The sequence below is a fragment of the Pan troglodytes genome, chromosome 3, assembly GCF_028858775.2.
Source record: "Pan troglodytes isolate AG18354 chromosome 3, NHGRI_mPanTro3-v2.0_pri, whole genome shotgun sequence".
Lineage (NCBI taxonomy): Eukaryota > Metazoa > Chordata > Mammalia > Primates > Hominidae > Pan > Pan troglodytes.
The window spans coordinates 144,908,958-144,928,599 of record NC_072401.2 but is presented as its reverse complement, the minus strand read 5'-3'; the positions used below and the strand labels follow the sequence as shown (position 1 = coordinate 144,928,599).

General features: G+C 35.7%; 1 protein-coding gene across 8 annotated transcripts in view; it reads right to left on the bottom strand.

Annotated features, from left to right (window-relative positions):
• Window positions 1-402: 402 nt before the first annotated feature.
• Window positions 403-19,642, bottom strand: part of GAB1 (GRB2 associated binding protein 1) — a 136,398-nt gene continuing 117,158 nt past the window's right edge. For 4 of the 8 annotated variants that reach the window (XM_517458.8, XM_054683862.2, XM_063809046.1 and 1 more), the window contains 5 exons: window positions 15,086-15,175; window positions 13,377-13,470; window positions 12,357-12,480; window positions 6,614-6,736; window positions 403-3,813 (listed from right to left, as the gene is read on the bottom strand). In XM_517458.8, coding sequence (XP_517458.2) covers window positions 3,655-3,813; window positions 6,614-6,736; window positions 12,357-12,480; window positions 13,377-13,470; window positions 15,086-15,175 — 590 coding nt within the window. In that variant the 3' untranslated portion in view covers window positions 403-3,654. The remainder of the gene's footprint in view (window positions 3,814-6,613; window positions 6,737-12,356; window positions 12,481-13,376; window positions 13,471-15,085; window positions 15,176-19,642) is intronic. The other 4 variants (XM_003310530.7, XM_054683863.2, XM_063809047.1 and 1 more) reach the window with 1 other exon arrangement.

Here is a 19,642-nt window from a genome sequence, read left to right as displayed (position 1 = left end):
AGTAGTTGTTACCATAGAATGCATGTATCTTTCTCACTGTGTGTATCCACTTAATTTGTTCGTATGTCCAATCCCTGTCACGGACCTGATTGCTTACCTGACAGTGGAGGAGAAGACCTACCAGAATGACCCGAAGACAGAAATGGTAAGGATCAGCCCACCTCAGCATTATTAGAGGGCCAAAGGCTCTGTAGTGAAAGTAGTAATACCAACACTTACAACGGGCCAAAAAAGAGGCACTAGGAGTGTTTGTGAACACCCAAGAATTATGATCAGTATCTACAGCATAGTGTGTAGGCATAAAGTAGTTAATATTTTAACAAAATATAAAAATACTGTTTTCTGTAAAGGGGGAAGCAGACAACTTCCCATAAGTAGAAAAAGAAAAACACTGGTGTTCAATTTCAGGTTTAAATGCATTTATGAAGGAAGACTATAATCCCCATTAATTAAATATAAAAGAGTCCAGCAGAAATTATGACCTTAATGTACAAGTAAAGTAGTATTTCTATATCAAATTAAATTTAGTCTATGATTAAATACAATGCTATATATACACACACATACAGACACACTCATAGTACCTTTATGGAATTCTCTAAAATGCTCACAGTAACTTATATAGTATTGATAATGATAAAGATGTATAAACTGATGTGTAGATTTAAAAAATCTTTTACATCTTACTAAATGATATCTTCCATGGGTTAAACAGCTTTTTCAAGTTCGAATTTTAATTTTTGAAAGCAGAACTGTGCTTTGGTATTCAAACCTTCATAAAATCTTACAATTTTTCAGAATAAGGAATTAAGGTAAAGAACTCTAATGTGGAAGAAAGATTTCCAATCTCCAAGATCATAACTGTCACATCGTTAACCAGTGGTTTTTAGCCCATTTCTGGCCAAAGTCTAGCTTCTTGGAGGTGAGTTAAAAGGGTTTGATTCAAATTTAGTTTTTATAGGTGCATATTTTAAAACCTAATAAAAACGCATATTCTGATGTGTTACATACCCTACTTTACCACACTGGAGACTGCTTATGTATTAACTTCCACTACCAGGATAACTTATTTTTGTATAGACCTTGAATAACTTTAGCTATCTCTAATTAAAGAATTTCCTGAGATGTATGTTTAAAACCTATTATTTTTGCTTACATTTGTGTGAATCAAAATTTTCTTGATAGCATACAAATAAAACAGGGCATAGCTATAAATTGGCTGCTGGTTTCATCAACTATGTATAACTCCACATTTGTGTTATTCAGAAATAACTCAGAATCTTATTATGCTTAGTAATGAGCCAAAATGAATAAGCATAAATGTGAACCCAAAATACATTTATATTGATAAAATTGAGTTTTCAGGCTTTATGTATTGGGGTTATACATAAAATTTCATCTAAAAAGATTCTAGTGCTAAAAATGTTTGGAAAATACTGCTCTGTAAGAAACTTTTAATTTAATTCTCTAATACAATGTTCAATGTGATTTAGTTTTCTAAAGCAAACTGCCTTTCTAATACATCACCATTTTTAAATTATTCAGAATGAAAAATTTTCTGAAAATCAGAGTGCTACAGATCTTCAAATATGGTGACTTGTAAAAAGTTAGTGATAAGTTAGACTAAAAACATTCATTAAGTGCTTTAGACCCTTGACAGGCCGCTGTAAAGATTTTTATTTTTGAATTAATCATGTATTTATTATTGTGTTTTAAATCTTAAATATATTCATCCTCCAAGTAACAGAACTTAGCATCTTTACACATTAGCTGTATCGTGTGTTTTGATAGTTTAGGCACATTTCAGGATTTTAGATTTCATTTTGTGGTTTCATTATAAAACAGCTTGCACACCAAACGCAATCAATCTTTTTTATTTAAAAATCCACCTAAAAATTCACTTCTGGGTTTTAGTTTTTGTTTAAAAAGAAGCAAATATTTAAAAGCATCAAATGTTACTAGTCTACAATTCATCTTGTTATGAACATTTTTAGTTTGAGGATTGGGAAAATAAACCTATTACATTGATTAGGCACAGTACTATGGCCAATGGGCCAGAAATCAGGGCACATCTGTGTACTCAGGCCAACAGTTAGAGGTCTGAATGGAGGGGGTCATGCCTCAACTGTGGGCACTCCTTTCTCTATGCCCCCTCCAAAAATTGTTATAAGTCTCAAATCAGTACATGAGATTGTATGTAACTTGGTTAAAAAACAACTATACGTGCTTTCTAAATTATGTTGCAAAGCCAAGACAGACGAATATAATTGTAGCCTCACTACAACTTGTGGTCTTAATATCTATGTCACAGGACCATGTTATAGGTGAGACAGAATTATACCATCCCTCTGGTGTTTTCAGAAATCTGGTTGGAAGGAGTCCATGACTATAACATTTCACATTGTAGCAAGGCTCCAATATTTCTTGAATTGGGGCAGTGAATATAAATCACAGTACAAAATCCGTAATTCTTTCAGTGGAAAAGCAACAGGTGCTACATACAAGAATCACTTATATAACATCTATTTTTTTTTTAAAAAATGCAGATATAAAATATTAATTGCATAGGGAATTAAATATAAGGCCAAGAAGAATATTAAGTAAAAAAAATCATAGAAAGGGCACTATGGTGTCAAAAGACAGAATTTCATAGAGTAATAAATCTGAATTACTATCTAATTAAAAATCACAGTATGTTGCTGTAACTAACAGTGAATGTCAACTGCTTTATTAATTCCAAACTGAAAACCAATATTAGGACTAACAAGAACACAACCAAAGCTCATTGTCTAAACCTGATCAGTGTATTAGCACATCACTGCCTGGTACGTACCTGATTGGTTACATAATCTACCTTTTGCAAATAACATTTAATACATGTTAACAAGTGTAAGAGCACATCATCACTGCATGCCATCAATGATTTGCAGGCTTACTTGGTAGTGTAATTATTCAGTCTTTCAAAGGTGCAAGATCCCACCCGGCAGAATCTTCACTCAATGAACCAAAAACACTGTAATTAACAAAATATAACAAAGTTCCACCATTAAAAACTAAATGTACATTAACCAGAGAACTAGGTCCTGACACCAGTACATACATTATCCTCAGCATTTTGGAAGGCAACAAATGATGAGCCCAAGTATAAGCTAATGGTTATCACCTGAAGCTTCAGGTAGAAAGCTAACTTGTGAATCTACCTCTCATTTTAATGTTGTTAGACTGTAGTTTAAACAGCAATTTCCAAATCTAAAAGTAGCTTAGTTGACTTAGTATTGTTATATAAAGTAGTGTGACAAAAAACAAGAACTCCCAAAGGAATTATGGTAAGGTACATTGGGAATACCCAGAACAATGTTTTAGATGAAAAAGTGCATAAATACAGTAATACTACGAGTGTGTTAACTATGGAACAAACGTTTCTCTGGGAGCTAAACAATACTATTTTCCCACATTATTTACATGTTATGAATTGTTCAGATACCACAAAGCACCACTTAAGTCTAAATTGCTTGATTATGTCAGAAAGGTCCTTTGACTTCAACTCTACTCATTTGAGGATCTACCTACAGTGGAAGTGTCAAGTCATTCTTCAAAAGGGATTTATCTTTACAATTCAGTTTTCTTTTGTTCAGAAATGGCAAGGCAATATTTTCATTTCACACTCTTCGCTGGCGTTTCTGATTCTGTGGACTGTCTCCCATCTGTCCAGGCTTCCCGGGTACTCTTTAGAGCCAAGGTCTTCTGTTGGTCAACAACAACATAATCCACTCTCTCATCTGCTACACTGCTGCCTGAGCCACTGCTCTTTTGCTAAAACACAAAGAAAAAGCAAAAAGTCCAACATATAAAGGAGTGTTCCTGAGTACAACTCAGTCTTAAAACACAAAACACATGCACTGTGAATACTTTTTTTTTTTGAGAAGGAGTTTTGCTCTTGCTGCCCAGGATGGAGTGCAGTGGTGCGATCTCAGCTCACTGCAACCTCCGCCTCCTGGGTTCAAGCAATTCTCCTGTCTCAGCCTCCTGAGTAGCTGGGATTACAGGCATGTGCCACCATGCCTGGCTAATTTTGTATTTTTAGTAGAGATGTGGTTTCAGCATATTGGTCAGGCTGGTCTCGAACTCCTGACCTCAAGATCCATCCGCCTTGGCCTCCCAAAGTGCTGGGATTACAGGCGTGAGCCACCATGCCCGGCCATGAATACTCTTAAAATTTTTCTGGGTCATACACAAAAAATAACATCAACTACCTCAACTTAAAAATGTCTCTCTCCTAACTATATACTATTTTTGCCTTACATTTAAAATTATTATATTTAAGAATTCAAAGCTGGGCGCAGTGGCTCACGCCTATAATCCCAGCACTTTGGGAAGCCAAGATGGGTGGATCACGAGGTCAGGAGTTCAAGACCAGCCTGGCCAAGATGCTGAAATCCCATCTCTACTAAAATACAAAAATTAGCCTGACATGGTGGCATGCGCCTGTAATCCCAGCTACTTGGGAGGCTGAGGCAGGAGAATGGCTTGAACCCGGGTGGCAGAGGTTGCAGTGAGCCAAGATCGTGCCACTGCACTGCAGCCTGGGCAACAGAGCAAGACTCCGTCTCAAAAAAAAAAAAAAAAAAAAAAAAAAAAAAGAATTCAAACTAATGCTTCCATGACAGATGAAATTCATAAAAAATAGGGACAGCAGATGCCTGTTTCATCTTAACATAGACAACTTGATTCTCCTGTCAACTTAAGCTTGACTTTCTCTCAAGCTCTGAGAACATGAATCAATGTTTACTTTGAGAGCTAACAAGAAATGTTTTTGGAAAAGTTATACTTCAAGAATGACAAACTACATAAGCTGATGCCTTTTCATTCCTAAAATTCAACAAGATATAGATACTTAAATAAAATTATCAATGCACTGCTGTGCTCACTAGAAAGTGAAATGTCTAAGGTATAAGAGAAGTAGAGGGAGTGGTGAGCTTCTAAATGGTAAACGTGGTGTTGGCTTTAGGATGAATGTCAATCTCAAAAATGCAATCAGGAGGCCCTGCATTGGAGGTGATGCTGAAACTGAGAATATCCCATCAAGCTAGGGACCCCTGAAGGGAACTGATGTGGTCCTAGGATGGTAGCACCTCCTGGTTCCTAGCAGAAGCAAATACAAATAGTTTATGGAAGAAATTTAGGTCCTCAGAAGATATGTTCAACAAAATGAGGTTGCAATAAAAATATATAAAACACACAAAGAAACAAACTGTAGAGAGTGTGAGATAGGAGAAACAATATACACAGATTCAGACCTCCAAGGACTTCAGATATTGAAAAAGGAGCCAGTAAATTGGCCAGACATATTTGATAAAGACCCAAACAGAATTTCATTTTAGAAATGGAAAAGCAATATTTGAATAGTGACTGAGACTTTCCCAGAATTGATAAAAAATATGAATCCAAAAAGAAGGTAGCACTTCTAAGCAAGATAAATAAAAAGGAATCTATGTCTAGACGTATTATAGTGAACCTGTAGAATACCAAAGATATAGAAATGACCTTAAATTCATCCAGTCAGAAAAGACATTATCTACAAGGGAATTACAATCAGACTGACAGCAATTTTTCCATAGGAATAGAAGCAAGACAGTAGTGGGATAGTATCTTCCATGGGCTGAGAGAAAATTATTGTTGATCAAGAACTGTAAACTCAAGAAAACTGTGTTTCCAAGAGTGAAGGCAAAATAAAGACATTTAAGTTATACAAAAACTGAAAAAAATTACTACCAATGACCTCCACTAAAGGCCCTTCTAAAGGGTATATTTCAGGTGGAGGGAAAATTATTGCAGAAGGAAGGTCTGAGAAATAGGAAGGAATGACAAAGAAGCTGGTAAACATGTAGGAAAATGTAAATAAACATTGTTATATAATAAGAGCAGTAATAATACTGTCTAATTAGTGGGTTTAACAAAAAGACAACATTAAAATTTTGGACAAAGATAGCACAGAATTTGAGCATTTTAAGGAGAGTAAAGACACTAGACTGGTTAACTTTAGAATTCATTAAATAACAGCCAGATGCAGTGGCTCCTGCCTGTAATCCCAGCACTTTTGGAGGGCTGAGGTGGGTGGATCACTTGAGGTCAGGAGTTCAAGACCATTCTGGCCAACATGGTGAAACCGTGTCTCTACTAAAAACACAAAAATTAGCCAGGAGTGGTGGCGCGCATCTGTAATCCCAGCTATTTGGGAGGCTGAGGCAGGAGAATCATTTGGACCTGGGAAGCGGAGGTTGCAGTGAGCCAAGATCACACTACTGCACTCCAGCCTGGGCAACAGAGCAAGACTCTGTCTCAAAAAAAAAAAAAAAAAGAATTTGTTAAATAACTATTTCAATGGTAACCACTAAAAAAGTAGAAAGTATAAAATTTCTAACCATCAGAAAGGAAAAAATAATCAGTCTCCATAACTATGTTATTTGTGGTTTATGAGGTAGCATCAAGTAGCAGACCAGACTAAATTTATATTAAACATCACTTAATAAAATTATCCCAAAGGAAATAATTCTTCAGGTTTGAAGTGTGAACTAACTGTGTACAAAGAAGAGGCATGTCACATGTCACTCACCTTACGTGGTGGTGTGGATTTCCCAGAATCTAAGTCGAGATCTAAGTATTCCACCTGTTTGTCTCCTTTGGGCTTGATCATAGGGCTGCTTCCTCCATCAAGACTGTTACTGCCAAAGAGATTCTGAAAGTATTAGACAACAAAATCAACGGTCAGACATTCCCCAGACATACCACTCATACTGTTGAACATCTACGGAAGCCTAAATATTTGCTTTCAAGAGGACATAGCTTAAAAAGTTAAACAACCTTTTAGGATAGAAAGAAAATAAGTAATATTTTAAAAACTGATTAAAGCCTAGCTTAGAGCAAGCTAAACGTAGTTTCAAAAGTTAAACTTGGTTCACACTAAGATTGAGACATCAGGAGATACTTAGCTATGATAGCCCAACTTGAACATTATTAAAATTATGTCTGTACTCAATTATGCTTTACAGGATCTTTATATTCCTTGCTTTCAAATTAAATTTAAAAAAAACTTTCTACGTTTTATCTAAAGGCTTTCACACTAAAATTTGTTTGACTCCATTGGCTAAGTCTATTTTGTTTCAATCATCTGGATTTTTTACCACTTAATTTCCTTAGCCTGATCTTTTCCTTCCTGAAAGGCATACATTCTAAAGAACGTATTTAAGAGAGAAGGAAAATTACTACCTAAGGAAGGCCTGAAATACAAGAAATGATAAAGAAGCCGTTAAACATGCAGAAAAACGTAAATAAGCATAGTTTATATAATAAGAGCAATAATACTACTAACTTCCGGGTTTAAAAAGAATTAAAATTTTGGACAAAAATAGTGCTAAGATTTTAAAGAGAGCAGAGTGAAGACAACTCTGGAATTTGTAAATAACCATTTCAGATGATTTGTACAGTAGGACTACTCTCTAAAAAAAGGGAAAGAAGGTAGGAAGATAGATGACAGCGATAAACAGCAGGAACAAAAAACTTGAGGCAGAAAAATGAAAAATAGGCACTTGAAGATCAATGCTAAATAGAAAGGAAAAGCTGGCATGAACCTAAGTCCCTATATATTCCCTCCACTCTAATTACAACAGGGTTCTATTAAACATGTGCTCAAACAAGTGACTTGTTTCCATGCTTTACTCCTTTTAACCCCATCTAGAAATGTTCTTGGCTTCTCATACGCAAGACTGTGTATTTCTCATTAGGGATTTTCATCCTTGTGCACTGTTGATATTAATGTTCATATATTATCTCATACTTTTAAAGAAAATCATAATGATTTAACAAAGTTAAAAATTTATACATGTTATGATGAATAAAACAATTTGAAAACTGCATACATCTGGTGGTTCTGTTGATTCTTTTTATATTGCTACTTCATTTCTTTTTGCTTAGGTTAAACAGAAAAAACTGTGCCTTAGGGAAAGGATACTTCTAGGAAAATATTGAGACTATTCTCTCATTTCGTAGCAGGGCTGCTAATAGCTGGTATGGAACCTTTTTGCAAATTATTAAAAGGTGCTTCTTGCACTGGGGTGAGACAGCTCTGTGCTGTGGGTGACTGCAGCTTGGTGAGCAGCACATAGCCTGAATTTCATATAATCAGGTATGCAGTATGTTTATTCAGTAAACAACCTGTACAACTAAATGTAATGTTCCTATTTGAAGAAACAGATTTTTTAAACCAAATTTATCAATTACTACAAATAAAACATTAAAAAAATATATAAAATGGCTAGGCGCGGTGGCTCAGGCCTGTAATCCCAGCACTTAGGGAGGCTGAGGCGGGCGGACCACCTGAGGTCAGGAGTTTGAGACCAGCCTGGCCAACATGGTGAAACCCCGTCTCTACTAAAAACTACAAAAACTAGCCAGGTGTGGTGGTGGGCACCTGTAATCCCAGCTACTTGGGAGGCTGAGGCAGGATAATCGCTTGAACCCGGAGGCGGAGGTTGCAGTGAGCCAAGATCGCACCACTGCACTCCAGCCTGGGCAACAGAGGGAAACTCTGTCTGAAAAAATTAAAAAATCAAAAAATCAAAAATAACATGTAGAGCACAAAAAATATAAGCAAGTTTTGGTCCTCAATATAAATAGTAATCCCCCTCTTCTTTCTAATTCATGGAGAAACTGGAATCATCATGAAATTTTTTATCTGAATGACTCTATATATCATTGTCACATAAAATCAGCCATGAGTGTGTGAAAAATTCTATATTCAAATGTGATCAATGAAAGACCCATACCCTCCATTTCTCTGATTAGAAATATCTAGAACTGTTCACAGTATTACAAGGCTATAAAAGAAATGCATAAATTCGTAAGACCTGCATGCATAATACCAATAAGTTGCTCCTAAACAGAATTTCTCAGGGTGGCTAGTTAACCTATTTTATGTCTGTTATTACTAGAACTGAATGTTTTTCCATCTTTAAGTATGGTTAACATTTGTGTGTCTACAAGGAAGTCTATTTGCTCTTGATTTAATCTCCACTGGAACAGCCTGTCTGTATTCTAGCCTTTCACCCAGTATTTTCCCAAAACAGTTTAGAGAAACTCTAAGATTCTATAAGGTATTATAAGTGTTCTTTGAATTAAATAACAAACCAGTAGTGTGAGTTTTTTTTTTTTTTTTTTTTTTGAGATGGAGTCTTGCTTTGTTGCCTGGGCTGCAGGGCAGCGGCTTGATCTCGGCTCACTGCAATCTCTGTCTCCTGGGCTCAAGCAATTCTCCTGCCTCAGCCTCCCGAGTAACTGGGATTACAGGCGCCTGCCACCATGCCCGGCTAATTTTTGTATTTTTAATAGAGACGGGGTTTATCCATGTTGGCCAGGCTGGTCTCCCACTACTGACCTCAGGTGATCTGCCCGCCTCGGCCTCCTTAAAGTGCTGGGATTACAGGTGTGAGCCACCATGCCCGGCCTAGATTTTTAAAAAATTCTTTAAAAATTATGTAAAATCATTTAACATATTTTTGTTGTTATTATCACATAACAGTATGTATGCCTTTAGTTATGGTTTACCATCATTTGAATTTCAGGTGTCACATTCAGAATTCACTTGATAATGCATGATTTTTGATCCAAAATTAAAGAAGTTTGTTAAATATTGCTATAATTCTCATATTCTTTTCTAAGGGAGAGTTGAATGGACTATGATGAGTCCTTGTATTTGGCAGCATGAGGAGATGGAATTGGCATTGTTGACTTTTCTATTGTACTTGGTAGATAGGTATGTCCTCCTGGGTCATTTTTGCTTTTTTCTAATACATAGGACCTAAGTACTTCATAAATTCATCACAGGCCAGGTGCAGTGGCTCACGCCTGTAATCCCAGCACTCTGGGAAGCCAAGGCAGGCAGATCATTTGAGGTCAGGAGTTTGAGACCATCCTGCACAACATGATGAAACCCTGTCTCTACCAAAAACACAAAAATTAGTCGTGTGTGGTGGCGCAAACCTGTAATCCCAGCTACTCGGGAGGCTGAGTCAGGAGAATCATTTGAAACCCAGGAGGTGGAGGCTGCAGTGAGTTGAGATCGCGCTACTGCATTCCAGCCTAGGTGACAGAAAGAGAATCTGTCTCCAAATAAAAAAAAAAAGAAATTCACCACATTGTGTTTATTTAGACACCTCTATTGGTGGCAAGTAAAAGCACCTTTCTGGCTTACTGTCATTAGGTGTAAAAAAAAAAAAAATTGTATTTTGATTTCCTTTGATTTCTGATTGTAATGCTCTTCTTTTTCATCTTTTCCCTTCATCTAACACCCATGACAAATCACATTTTTAAACTTTCCTATTATATGGGACTTTCCAAAATTTTTATGGCTATTTACTATTTTGGGCAAAAAGACACACTCTTTAGTACCTCAGAAAATACTCTAATTACTTTACGATAAGAAAACAGTTCACTCAACTACCCAAAGTTGAAAATAGGTGACAATATCTACTCTGACCGAGAATTTAGGATTTAGAGTTTTACTAGAGTCAACTTACTATACTGAGGAAAACTAATTAACTTAAATAATGATAATAGAACTCCACTCAAATTGAAAAATAGTGAATACAAAAGCAAAAGTGTATAAAAATTGCCCTGCCTTGAAAAATCAGTGAAAACATTATTGATATATTGATTATATTATTTTTGAATACTTTATAAATTTGATATTTAAAAATTTTTATAGATGAGGTCTCGCTATGTTGCCCAGGCTAGGTGTGAACTAGGCTCAAGAGATCCTCCTGCTTCAGCCTCCTGAGTAGCTGGGACTACAGGCACATGCCACTGTGCCTGGCTAAATTTGGTAATATTTTAAAGTTAATTAATTTAAGCACAAAATCAAGTTTTTCATATCACTGAATTATGTTTCCTGACAATGTATAGTTTTAAGAAAGCTGGTTCTGCCTAAAGTCTATTAAGGATGAAAAACCAATTCATTGACAGAATTGGGCTTTATATTTTATACCTCTAAATAGGGCTGTTTTAAATAATATAGGGCCACTAAAGTGTTACTCATTCTAAATTTTGACATCAGGTATTTGCTTATCCTGGAAGATATGGTCTGATTGTCCCTCAATACCTGCTCTCCCCTCTCCCATATGCATGGGATTTTTAGGTGGGCCCACTGTTCCTCGGATCTAAGTCTATGTTTTCTAGCTCCTTTGTGTCTAAGTGTGGCCACACAGGCTAAGTTCTGGTTAATGGTTTCTATAAAGCAGTTTCGAGGTACTGTCCTTATGAGGCAGTTGGGCTGTACCCTTCTTTTTCTCTCTTTCCTCCACCTGGAGTTGGAATGTGACTCTGCTGGCTGGAGCATCATCTTGTCCAATGAGCATGTGTGCCACACTCAAGGAAAGCAGACTGGAGAGCTGGAAAAGGTCTGAATCCCTGAAGACTCTATGGAACAGAGCTGCCACAACAGCCTTGGATTGACTCTCTCTAGACTTTTCCATGAGAAAGAAAGAAACTTCTCTCTTGAGTCACAAATATTTATTTTCTTTTACTCAGAGGGGAACTTAATCCTAATGGATATACTTATCGACTAAAATACAAATAACAAAGCAAACATTAAATCTGACTTAAGGAAAAGCTAAAGCAAAATATTTTTAAAAATTAAAAATTGGTTTGTATTCTTAAACATTTGAAGTATTTTCTGGCAACTACCTGATTTCTGAGGAACAAAATGCTCACTACCATTAGAAAATTCTCATGCTTTATGGTAGTATAGCCAACCTCAAACATGTTATGTTTATAAGAGGTCTTCTTTAATCTTTACACCTATCTAAGGGTATATTACTTACTTATAAGACCATTTCACCATTAGAGTGCTGTGACATGGCCTTAGAGAATTGCATTATAAAATGCTGCCCGTATATTTTCTTGAAGAGTATAAAAAATCAAGTATCTCTTAAATGACATATAACTGAAAACTTAATTTTTTTCTAATTAGAGACAGGGTGACATGTTGCGCAGGCTAGCCTCAAACTGCTGGACTCAAGGACTCAAGTGATCCTCCCACCTCAGCCTCCCAAATAGCTGAAACTGCAGGGTTGTGCTGCTGTGCCAGGCAACTTTTTTTTTTTTAACTCATTTACAGCTTACTTTCACCTTTTATTGGTTTTAGAGTTTATGACGTTATTTTTAATAAGCTTTTTAAAAGTTGTCTTTTACTGCTTTTTCTTAAGTATATAAAGATACGAGGATAAAATTTATAGACAGAACAGTTCTAGCTTGAATGACTGAAAAGGGCTGCTCAGAAAGGGAAAAGTTAAAACTTTACATACTGGGTCTTCACTGGACAGGTTTGGGTTCATGGGAACATAATTCTCTTCACTGTCGTGTGAGTCACTGCTTGAAGTTGTGCTATGCACTGAATCTGGTCGGGGGGACATGGGAAACCTGGAAGAGCTAATTACAGAAATTATCATCACAAACATAAGCCTTGACAAAAATATCTAAAATTATTCCTCAAATAAAAATGAGAGACAGTCTGCATTCTTTCAGAAATATTCCCTTATGTTTACAATCATTCATTGTACACATTTATAATGATGTAATTTTTGTGTACAAACACATAACTAATATTTATAATTGTATTATAAAAGTGTATTTTGGACAGCAAAATATTTTGTGTAAAACAAAAAAACCACTGCCAGTGACTTGGTGATAAGTAGAAAGTTACAGATATAAAATGGAAGACTTAAGAATTTCTATTTTTTTAAAAACTATATATATACACATACACACACACACACACACACGAAACATGAACATATGTTCAACATAGGTTTGTAACTTCATAAATTCCTCTCAATTCCCTATATACATTTAAATAAGTCTCGGTTAAATAATCTCCACAAGAGACTACCATATTTTCAAGATTAGTCCTCAGTAATTTTTGGTTTCATAAACCTTTTACACTCTTAAAAATTATTGAGAATCCCAAGAAATTTTTGTTTACATGAGTTGTATCTATTAATTTTGCCATATTAGAGATGAAAATAGACATATTTTTAAAACATAAGTAATACACAAATACACATTTCTATTGGGTGTCACAATGATATCATCGCTTATCATGTAGCCTCTGGAAAACTCCACTGTACACTCAGAAGGAGAATAAATACAGCAAATAACATCTTAATATATTAATGAAAATGGTTTTGACTTCACAGAACCCCCAAAAAGGGGGCTCTTCAGATCATCCATTGAGAACCACTATTCCAGATATTTTCCATGATAATGAACAATTCTAGATAGTCACATTATTCATACAAACTACATATTTTAGACAAAGGACTTACTCTCGAGCAAAACTCCTAGTGATGGGAGATCTAACTGGGGCTTGTAATTCTTCCCATTCTGGCAAAGGTTTTATTTCTAAAGGTGCTGGCTTGACTGAAAAGAAAAAGAGAAAAAGAGATTTTTAGTATACAGAACTTTGGAAAACAAACAAGATTCTCTCTCTGTAACTCTATTTATATTTGATAGCCAGAGTAAACCTAAGACCACCTAGTTTCACATGTGAAATGAGGTTCATGAATGTTACATGATTTGCCCAAGGTTACATAGCTAAGTAATTAGTGGTAAAAGCTAAATCAGATGTTTCATGATTGTTACCTCAAAGCCTAAACCTCTATTACAACATGTTGCCTAACTGCATATTTTATGAATATAAACTAAATGAGATAAAGAGTAATGTGACCCAGTTCCTCAATGGTTGCTTTATATGTTTCATTATTTCATAAATTATTTCACCAATTTCATACTCAATAAGAAAATTTAATCATCTATGTAAAATCATTCCTTTTCTTCAATGTTGGAGTATATAACTATATATATAAAATGATGCATAGAAACTATTAAAAACACAACTTTGTTAAAACCCCAAACTGAAAAAATGTTCGAATCTTTTAAAATAATTCATGCCCAGTCTGGAAACAAACAAAACGAAACAATATTTGTATCTTTAGATCCAAACTCCGCTCTGAAAAAAGGCCATAATTATTTTACTTCAAATTGTTAGTGTAATTTAAGCAACAAATCTCTTGCTAAATTATATACAATTAAGTAAATGCTAATAATAATTTTCATTTATAAGTGATCTTTATTTACCTCATATTGCAGTAGACAATTAAACCAATATATACCACAGAGTTCTTAGCCATTTTCTTAAAGTCAAGACAGAGATTTTTTCAGAAATTTACGGAGTGAGCAAAAGAACTAAAACAATACTATTTAATACTAGATATTTTAGGAGACTACCTAAACATGTTAGGTAAATATTTCAGTTATGTTTCATTCTGCCACTCTTAACAAAAAATTTCATCTTTGAGATTTATTTATAGTCTTTGTCCATGTATGTTATGGCATAGTTACCATTACACTATAAAATGAATGGTCATTTTAAAGGACCATACGCATTGAGGCTCATAAGTATTTTGTCAACTCACATATAATGAAGACCAAATTAACTTACTAATTTGAGCTGAAACCATTTTGCTTGTCTATATTCTTAAAATAGACACATACAGAATATTCCGCTGAGTCAAAGTATTTCTTTAACTGTTAATGTTTTACTTTTTGACACCCAAAGGCTAATAGCAGTTTAGCTGTCAGTTTTTAAATAATGGCACAATTAATCCATGGAAATGATTCTTTATTCTGTCTCAGAACAGAACACATATACATAAAGACAGAAGACAACAGAAAATCACAAACAGTTCACAAACTGAAAGGATAAAATGTTGTCTACAAAGTTAAAAGAATAATGCAAAAGGACAAGTCTGAATATCACATATTATCAAATATTTAACATGCTGTTGTTAATGGCAGAGTAAGTAGACTCATTGTGTATTATGGGAAGCATTCACTTTAGAAATAATGTGCAGGAAAGTTTTATTTACAACAGCAGTAGTATTTAAGGTTCTTCTTTATTTTTAGGAAAAAAAAACAAAACATTACAAAATAAATTCCCAATGCCCCATACAGCATGCGGTGCTAAAGTACATACCCTTTCTTCTTGTAGCAAAGTCACCTATGGTTTGTGAATCAGTTCGCTCTAAACCATGGGGTTTGAGTCTTATAATTTTAGGACTTTGACCTAATTGGTAAAAAGAAGACTCTCTTAATATAATGTTATTTATTAACTGGAAAATGGATTCTGTAAAAAAAAAAAAAAAGCAACAGAGCCCTGCGCAAAAATGTTACATCTAAAAGCATGAACAAAAGTTTGTTGTGGAGAATATTTCAGTCTTGTTACATAAAATTCATGCTCATGCTCAGCACAATGGAAAAGAGGAATTTACATGCAACAATGTAAGCAGCAAGGAGGTATAAAAGATGGCAGAATTTTAGTGCGATAACCAGCCTGGTTAGTTGTTATCTTCATTTGGGGGAACAGAGGGAAAATATGTGCCATGTTAGTTTTTCTTCTAACATGTCTTAGAAAACTGGATCAAATAAAAAATTTGTAGAATACACTAGTCAGATCTCAATTACATCTTTCTTTTCTTTGAAATCTGGTGTCTCATATGAAAGCCCGAAGGCCTACGTCCTTGTAATATTACTTTTCTAATTTGGTAGAGATGTTTTTAAAACCTTAATCTATTTCTGCACCTCCTGAACAAGACTCTTCTAGAGAAGCAAGTGGCCACTACTATATTTACTAATCTAAAACCAAAACAAGACCAGCATTTCTTTCCTCTGGATACTCACTGGTTGCCCAATGGCTTCATCTTGCAAGAATTACATGTTTAGATTCTGGTTCTACTGATTGCCTAGCTTCAGTTTAATTAAGTATATTTCTGAAAGCATAAATTCAGTTACCATCATCTTCCTTTCACTTAATGTCTGCCACATAAAAGCACTGCTGAAAAGCCTATGAAAGGGCATCCTTCCCATTAGAAGCCTGGATGCCAGAGCTGCAATATCATTTGAACCAGTGATTTAAGCTACTCCATTATTAGTGGCACTAAATTTTCTTTTTTCTTGGAATTTACAAAGTTGAGTTTACATCTATTAGGTGGCAGAATCAGAATTTGCTGGTTAAGTGCTGATATCTAGCACCTTACCTATCGAAATCTAAGTTTCTTAAAATATAATTCTGTAGAAGTTATAAAAAATAAAATTTCCTAACCAATTTTCTAAGTTACACAATACATTGAGTTTATTCAGAAATGAGGCAGCCTGAGTTTAAAAGGTAAATACTAAAATTTTGGGCAAGATCCACTCCCTACCCCTAAAATTCCCTAATCCAGGGCCCATACCCGCAGGACCCTTTTCTAAAGCAAAGGAAGATGACAACTTTTTTTTTTTTTTTTTGAGACGGAGTCTCTCTCAGTCGCCCAGGCTAGAGTGCAATGGCACAATCTTGGCTCACCGCAAGCTCTGCCTCCCAGGTTCATGCTATTCTCCTGCCTCAGCCTCCCAAGTAGCTGGGACTACAGGTGCCCGCCACCACGCCTGGCTAATTTTTTGTATTTTTAGTAGAGGTGGGGTTTCACCGTGTTAGCCAGGATGGTCTCGATCTCCTGACCTTGTGATCCACCCGCCTTGGCCTCCCAAAGTGCTGGGATTACAGGCGTAAGCCACCGCACCCGGCTATGATGACAACTTTTTAAACTCCCCCAAATAGTGTGCTACCCTTCAAAAAAAATAAGAGGCAGAAGGTAAGTCTTAGTATTAAAATAATATGATTATTTTGGAGTGAAAGGCCCTTACAAATCTAGTTTCTTCATTTTATGAATGAGATTCATCCAAAGAAAGAAGGGGTTAAGTGATTTGTTCAGGTTACACTTTAACCGGAGGCAGAGTTAAGACTTCCTCTAGCCTGCCACTTGCTGGTGTGGCACTCCTGTTCTATACCACACTGTCTTACCTTTCCAGACCTTTAGGGATATAGAGAATCTTAGGAAATTTAGCTGGATACTATGTTGGAGCTGCTTGGAGTTCAGTTTTGAACTCTCCATTGCGGCTGGAGATCTTGCAGCACTCTGTGCTACACAGTCACAAACTAAGGAAACCAAGTAGAGAAAGGAAGAAATGTGCTCATTCCTACACTTATGTCTATAGTTGATACTACTCTGAATTTACAGATGTGGCTTGGGGGGACATCTACGTGAATGCCACAGAGAGCTGACACACCAGTGATACCAGGTTTAATTACAAAATGCTCTTAGAACTTCTTTTGGTTTGCTGCTCTTGACCTAGTATGTGAGATGCACTCCTCCTTGTCTGAAAGATCCGTTTTCATTAGCTCTCCAGCTCCCTCCTGATTTTTTTCACCATAGTTATCTCCCAGTGGTCACTCTTTGCATTTCTCAGCTTTGCTACCCCAGTATCTTATCTAAGTTTGTGGTTAAATAATCAAGGTCACATGACTGCTAAATCTTACCGAGTTATGGTTTCTCACTTTTTCTCTAGTTCCACCTTCCAACTGCCTGACAGGTTATCTCCAATTATCCTTCTGAAGCTGAAACTGATTGTTTCTCCTCTAAACCAATGCCATTTTCCACCTCCAAAGCCCTTAGTAATGACACCGTATCCTGGATCCTTAGGTACAAATTCTCAGAGTTATGTAGTCCATCCCCTTTAAGCATCTGCATTTGTTCTCAAAATGCTAATGATTTCCCAATATGACAACAAAAAGAGCTTTTAAAATGGGAAGGACTGAAATGGAAGGAGCAGGGAGTCAAGGTCAATGAGAAAGTTACCCGAGCCTGTGTGAATGCTGGTGTGATGACTATAATCCAGAATGATCGCAGCCTATGAAAAATTACATGGAGGGTCTTTTAAAACCTATTCCTAGAGGAAAAAAAACAAGGCAAGAACAAACCTGTTTGGGAAGAAAAACTAATCATAATAGACTAAAAAAAAAAAGAGAGAGAAACTCAGCTCCTATCTTGCTTTAGTCTTCTCTAGCTAGGAGAATGATTTTCAAACTGAAAAGGACAGAAGAAAGACAACAGCCATTAAAGGCCCATTATGTGAGAAAGGTGTGTGAAAGTTGATTATACAAATTGGGTCATTCTTGTTGTAGCCAACTAAATTAGGGTTGAGGGCTGGGGGAAAAAGCACTCACGGCACAGAGCAACTGATTCAAGAATTAACATTTCCACAAACCCTGGTGCTGAAACAACCTGCTGCAACCCTAAGACCGGTTTTACCTAGCAGCTGCTGAAATGACTTGCCATGACTCTAAAACTGGTTTTACCTACCACCATCATTCACCAATCAGATCTTGCCAGCTCCAAAGAAATTCTCTAGTGCCAGTGAGCTTTCTTTCAAAACAATACTTAAGATTTCTCTTTCTAATAAAACTCCCAACCTCCTCTTTGTTATTCAGACATAACAAAGACCACTTGGTCTGTGTATCTCAAATTGTAATTCTTGCTTCCCAAATAAAATGCTAAGGATTCATCTGTATATTTTTATTCTGAGTTCAACAAGTACAACATAGTATCCAGCTACTTCAATTCAATCCAGCTACTTCTATTCAATGAATTACACTTCAAGATAGCAATGATTTTACAGACAAGAACACAGAATACATATGACTTATTTGGGGAAGTCATGGAGAATATGGAAATGCCATAAGAATACGGATGTGTTTACAACACATTCTTCTCTTGAATTGTGCTCTGCTCTCGCTAGACCATTCTGTTCTCTATTTCTCATGTACATCTTTAAAATTTCAGCCCTTTTCTACATTCTTTCACTATCAATATCCATCACTGCTTTATCAATCAGTGACTTTAATTTCTACACAAAGCTCAAGTTAGAATACATTCTCTAAGACTGCCCAGAGAAATGCCATTACACTTAATCATGAACATTTATTGAGGAGTTCTTAGGTACTAGACACTCTAAAACCTCCCAACAACCATGTAAGGAAGGTACAATTTAAAAGAAATTTTAATAATTTTATTACCAAGCTGGTTGGGGGCTTATAGAACTTAAGTAACTTGCCCAGAGTCACACAGATGATGACTGGTAGAGCTAGAATTTAAATTCTGTGAATCTAGAGAGAGGGTTCATGTTCTTAGTCCCATATCCTTATTTCAAACCTACAATCTTTACTATAGTTACTCTTAGAAGAGTATTTGTATTGCTTTGCTTTTGTATACAGTAAGTTCTCTCAACTAAATTTTAAGTGCTTCCAACATCAGAGATGTAAAATCGTTACATTTCTCTGAAGGGTTTACCTTCGTGACCAGTAATTTCTTGTTGGTTACAGTGAAAACATATATAAAATGTAAGTGATTGTAATGATGAAGACAATGTGGATTAAGTAATTTTTAAAGATGTCACATGTTCCAAGGAGACTCGTATGAGCCAAAAGCAGATGCATGAAATCAGTAAGCCTTTCACTCGAGTTCTTCTTCATCTTCATTACCTTTTTTTCTGGGGTGGGTACTAAAAGGGTACTCCTTTTCTAGGGTATTCCTTGGTTTTCTTAATAGAACAATATGATATAATCATATTGAAATTTTAAAAAATACATTTATAAAATTTACGTGTATTTTCTACTCTGTGCAAAGCTTAAGGTTAATTTTAGGGCAGAAGCTAA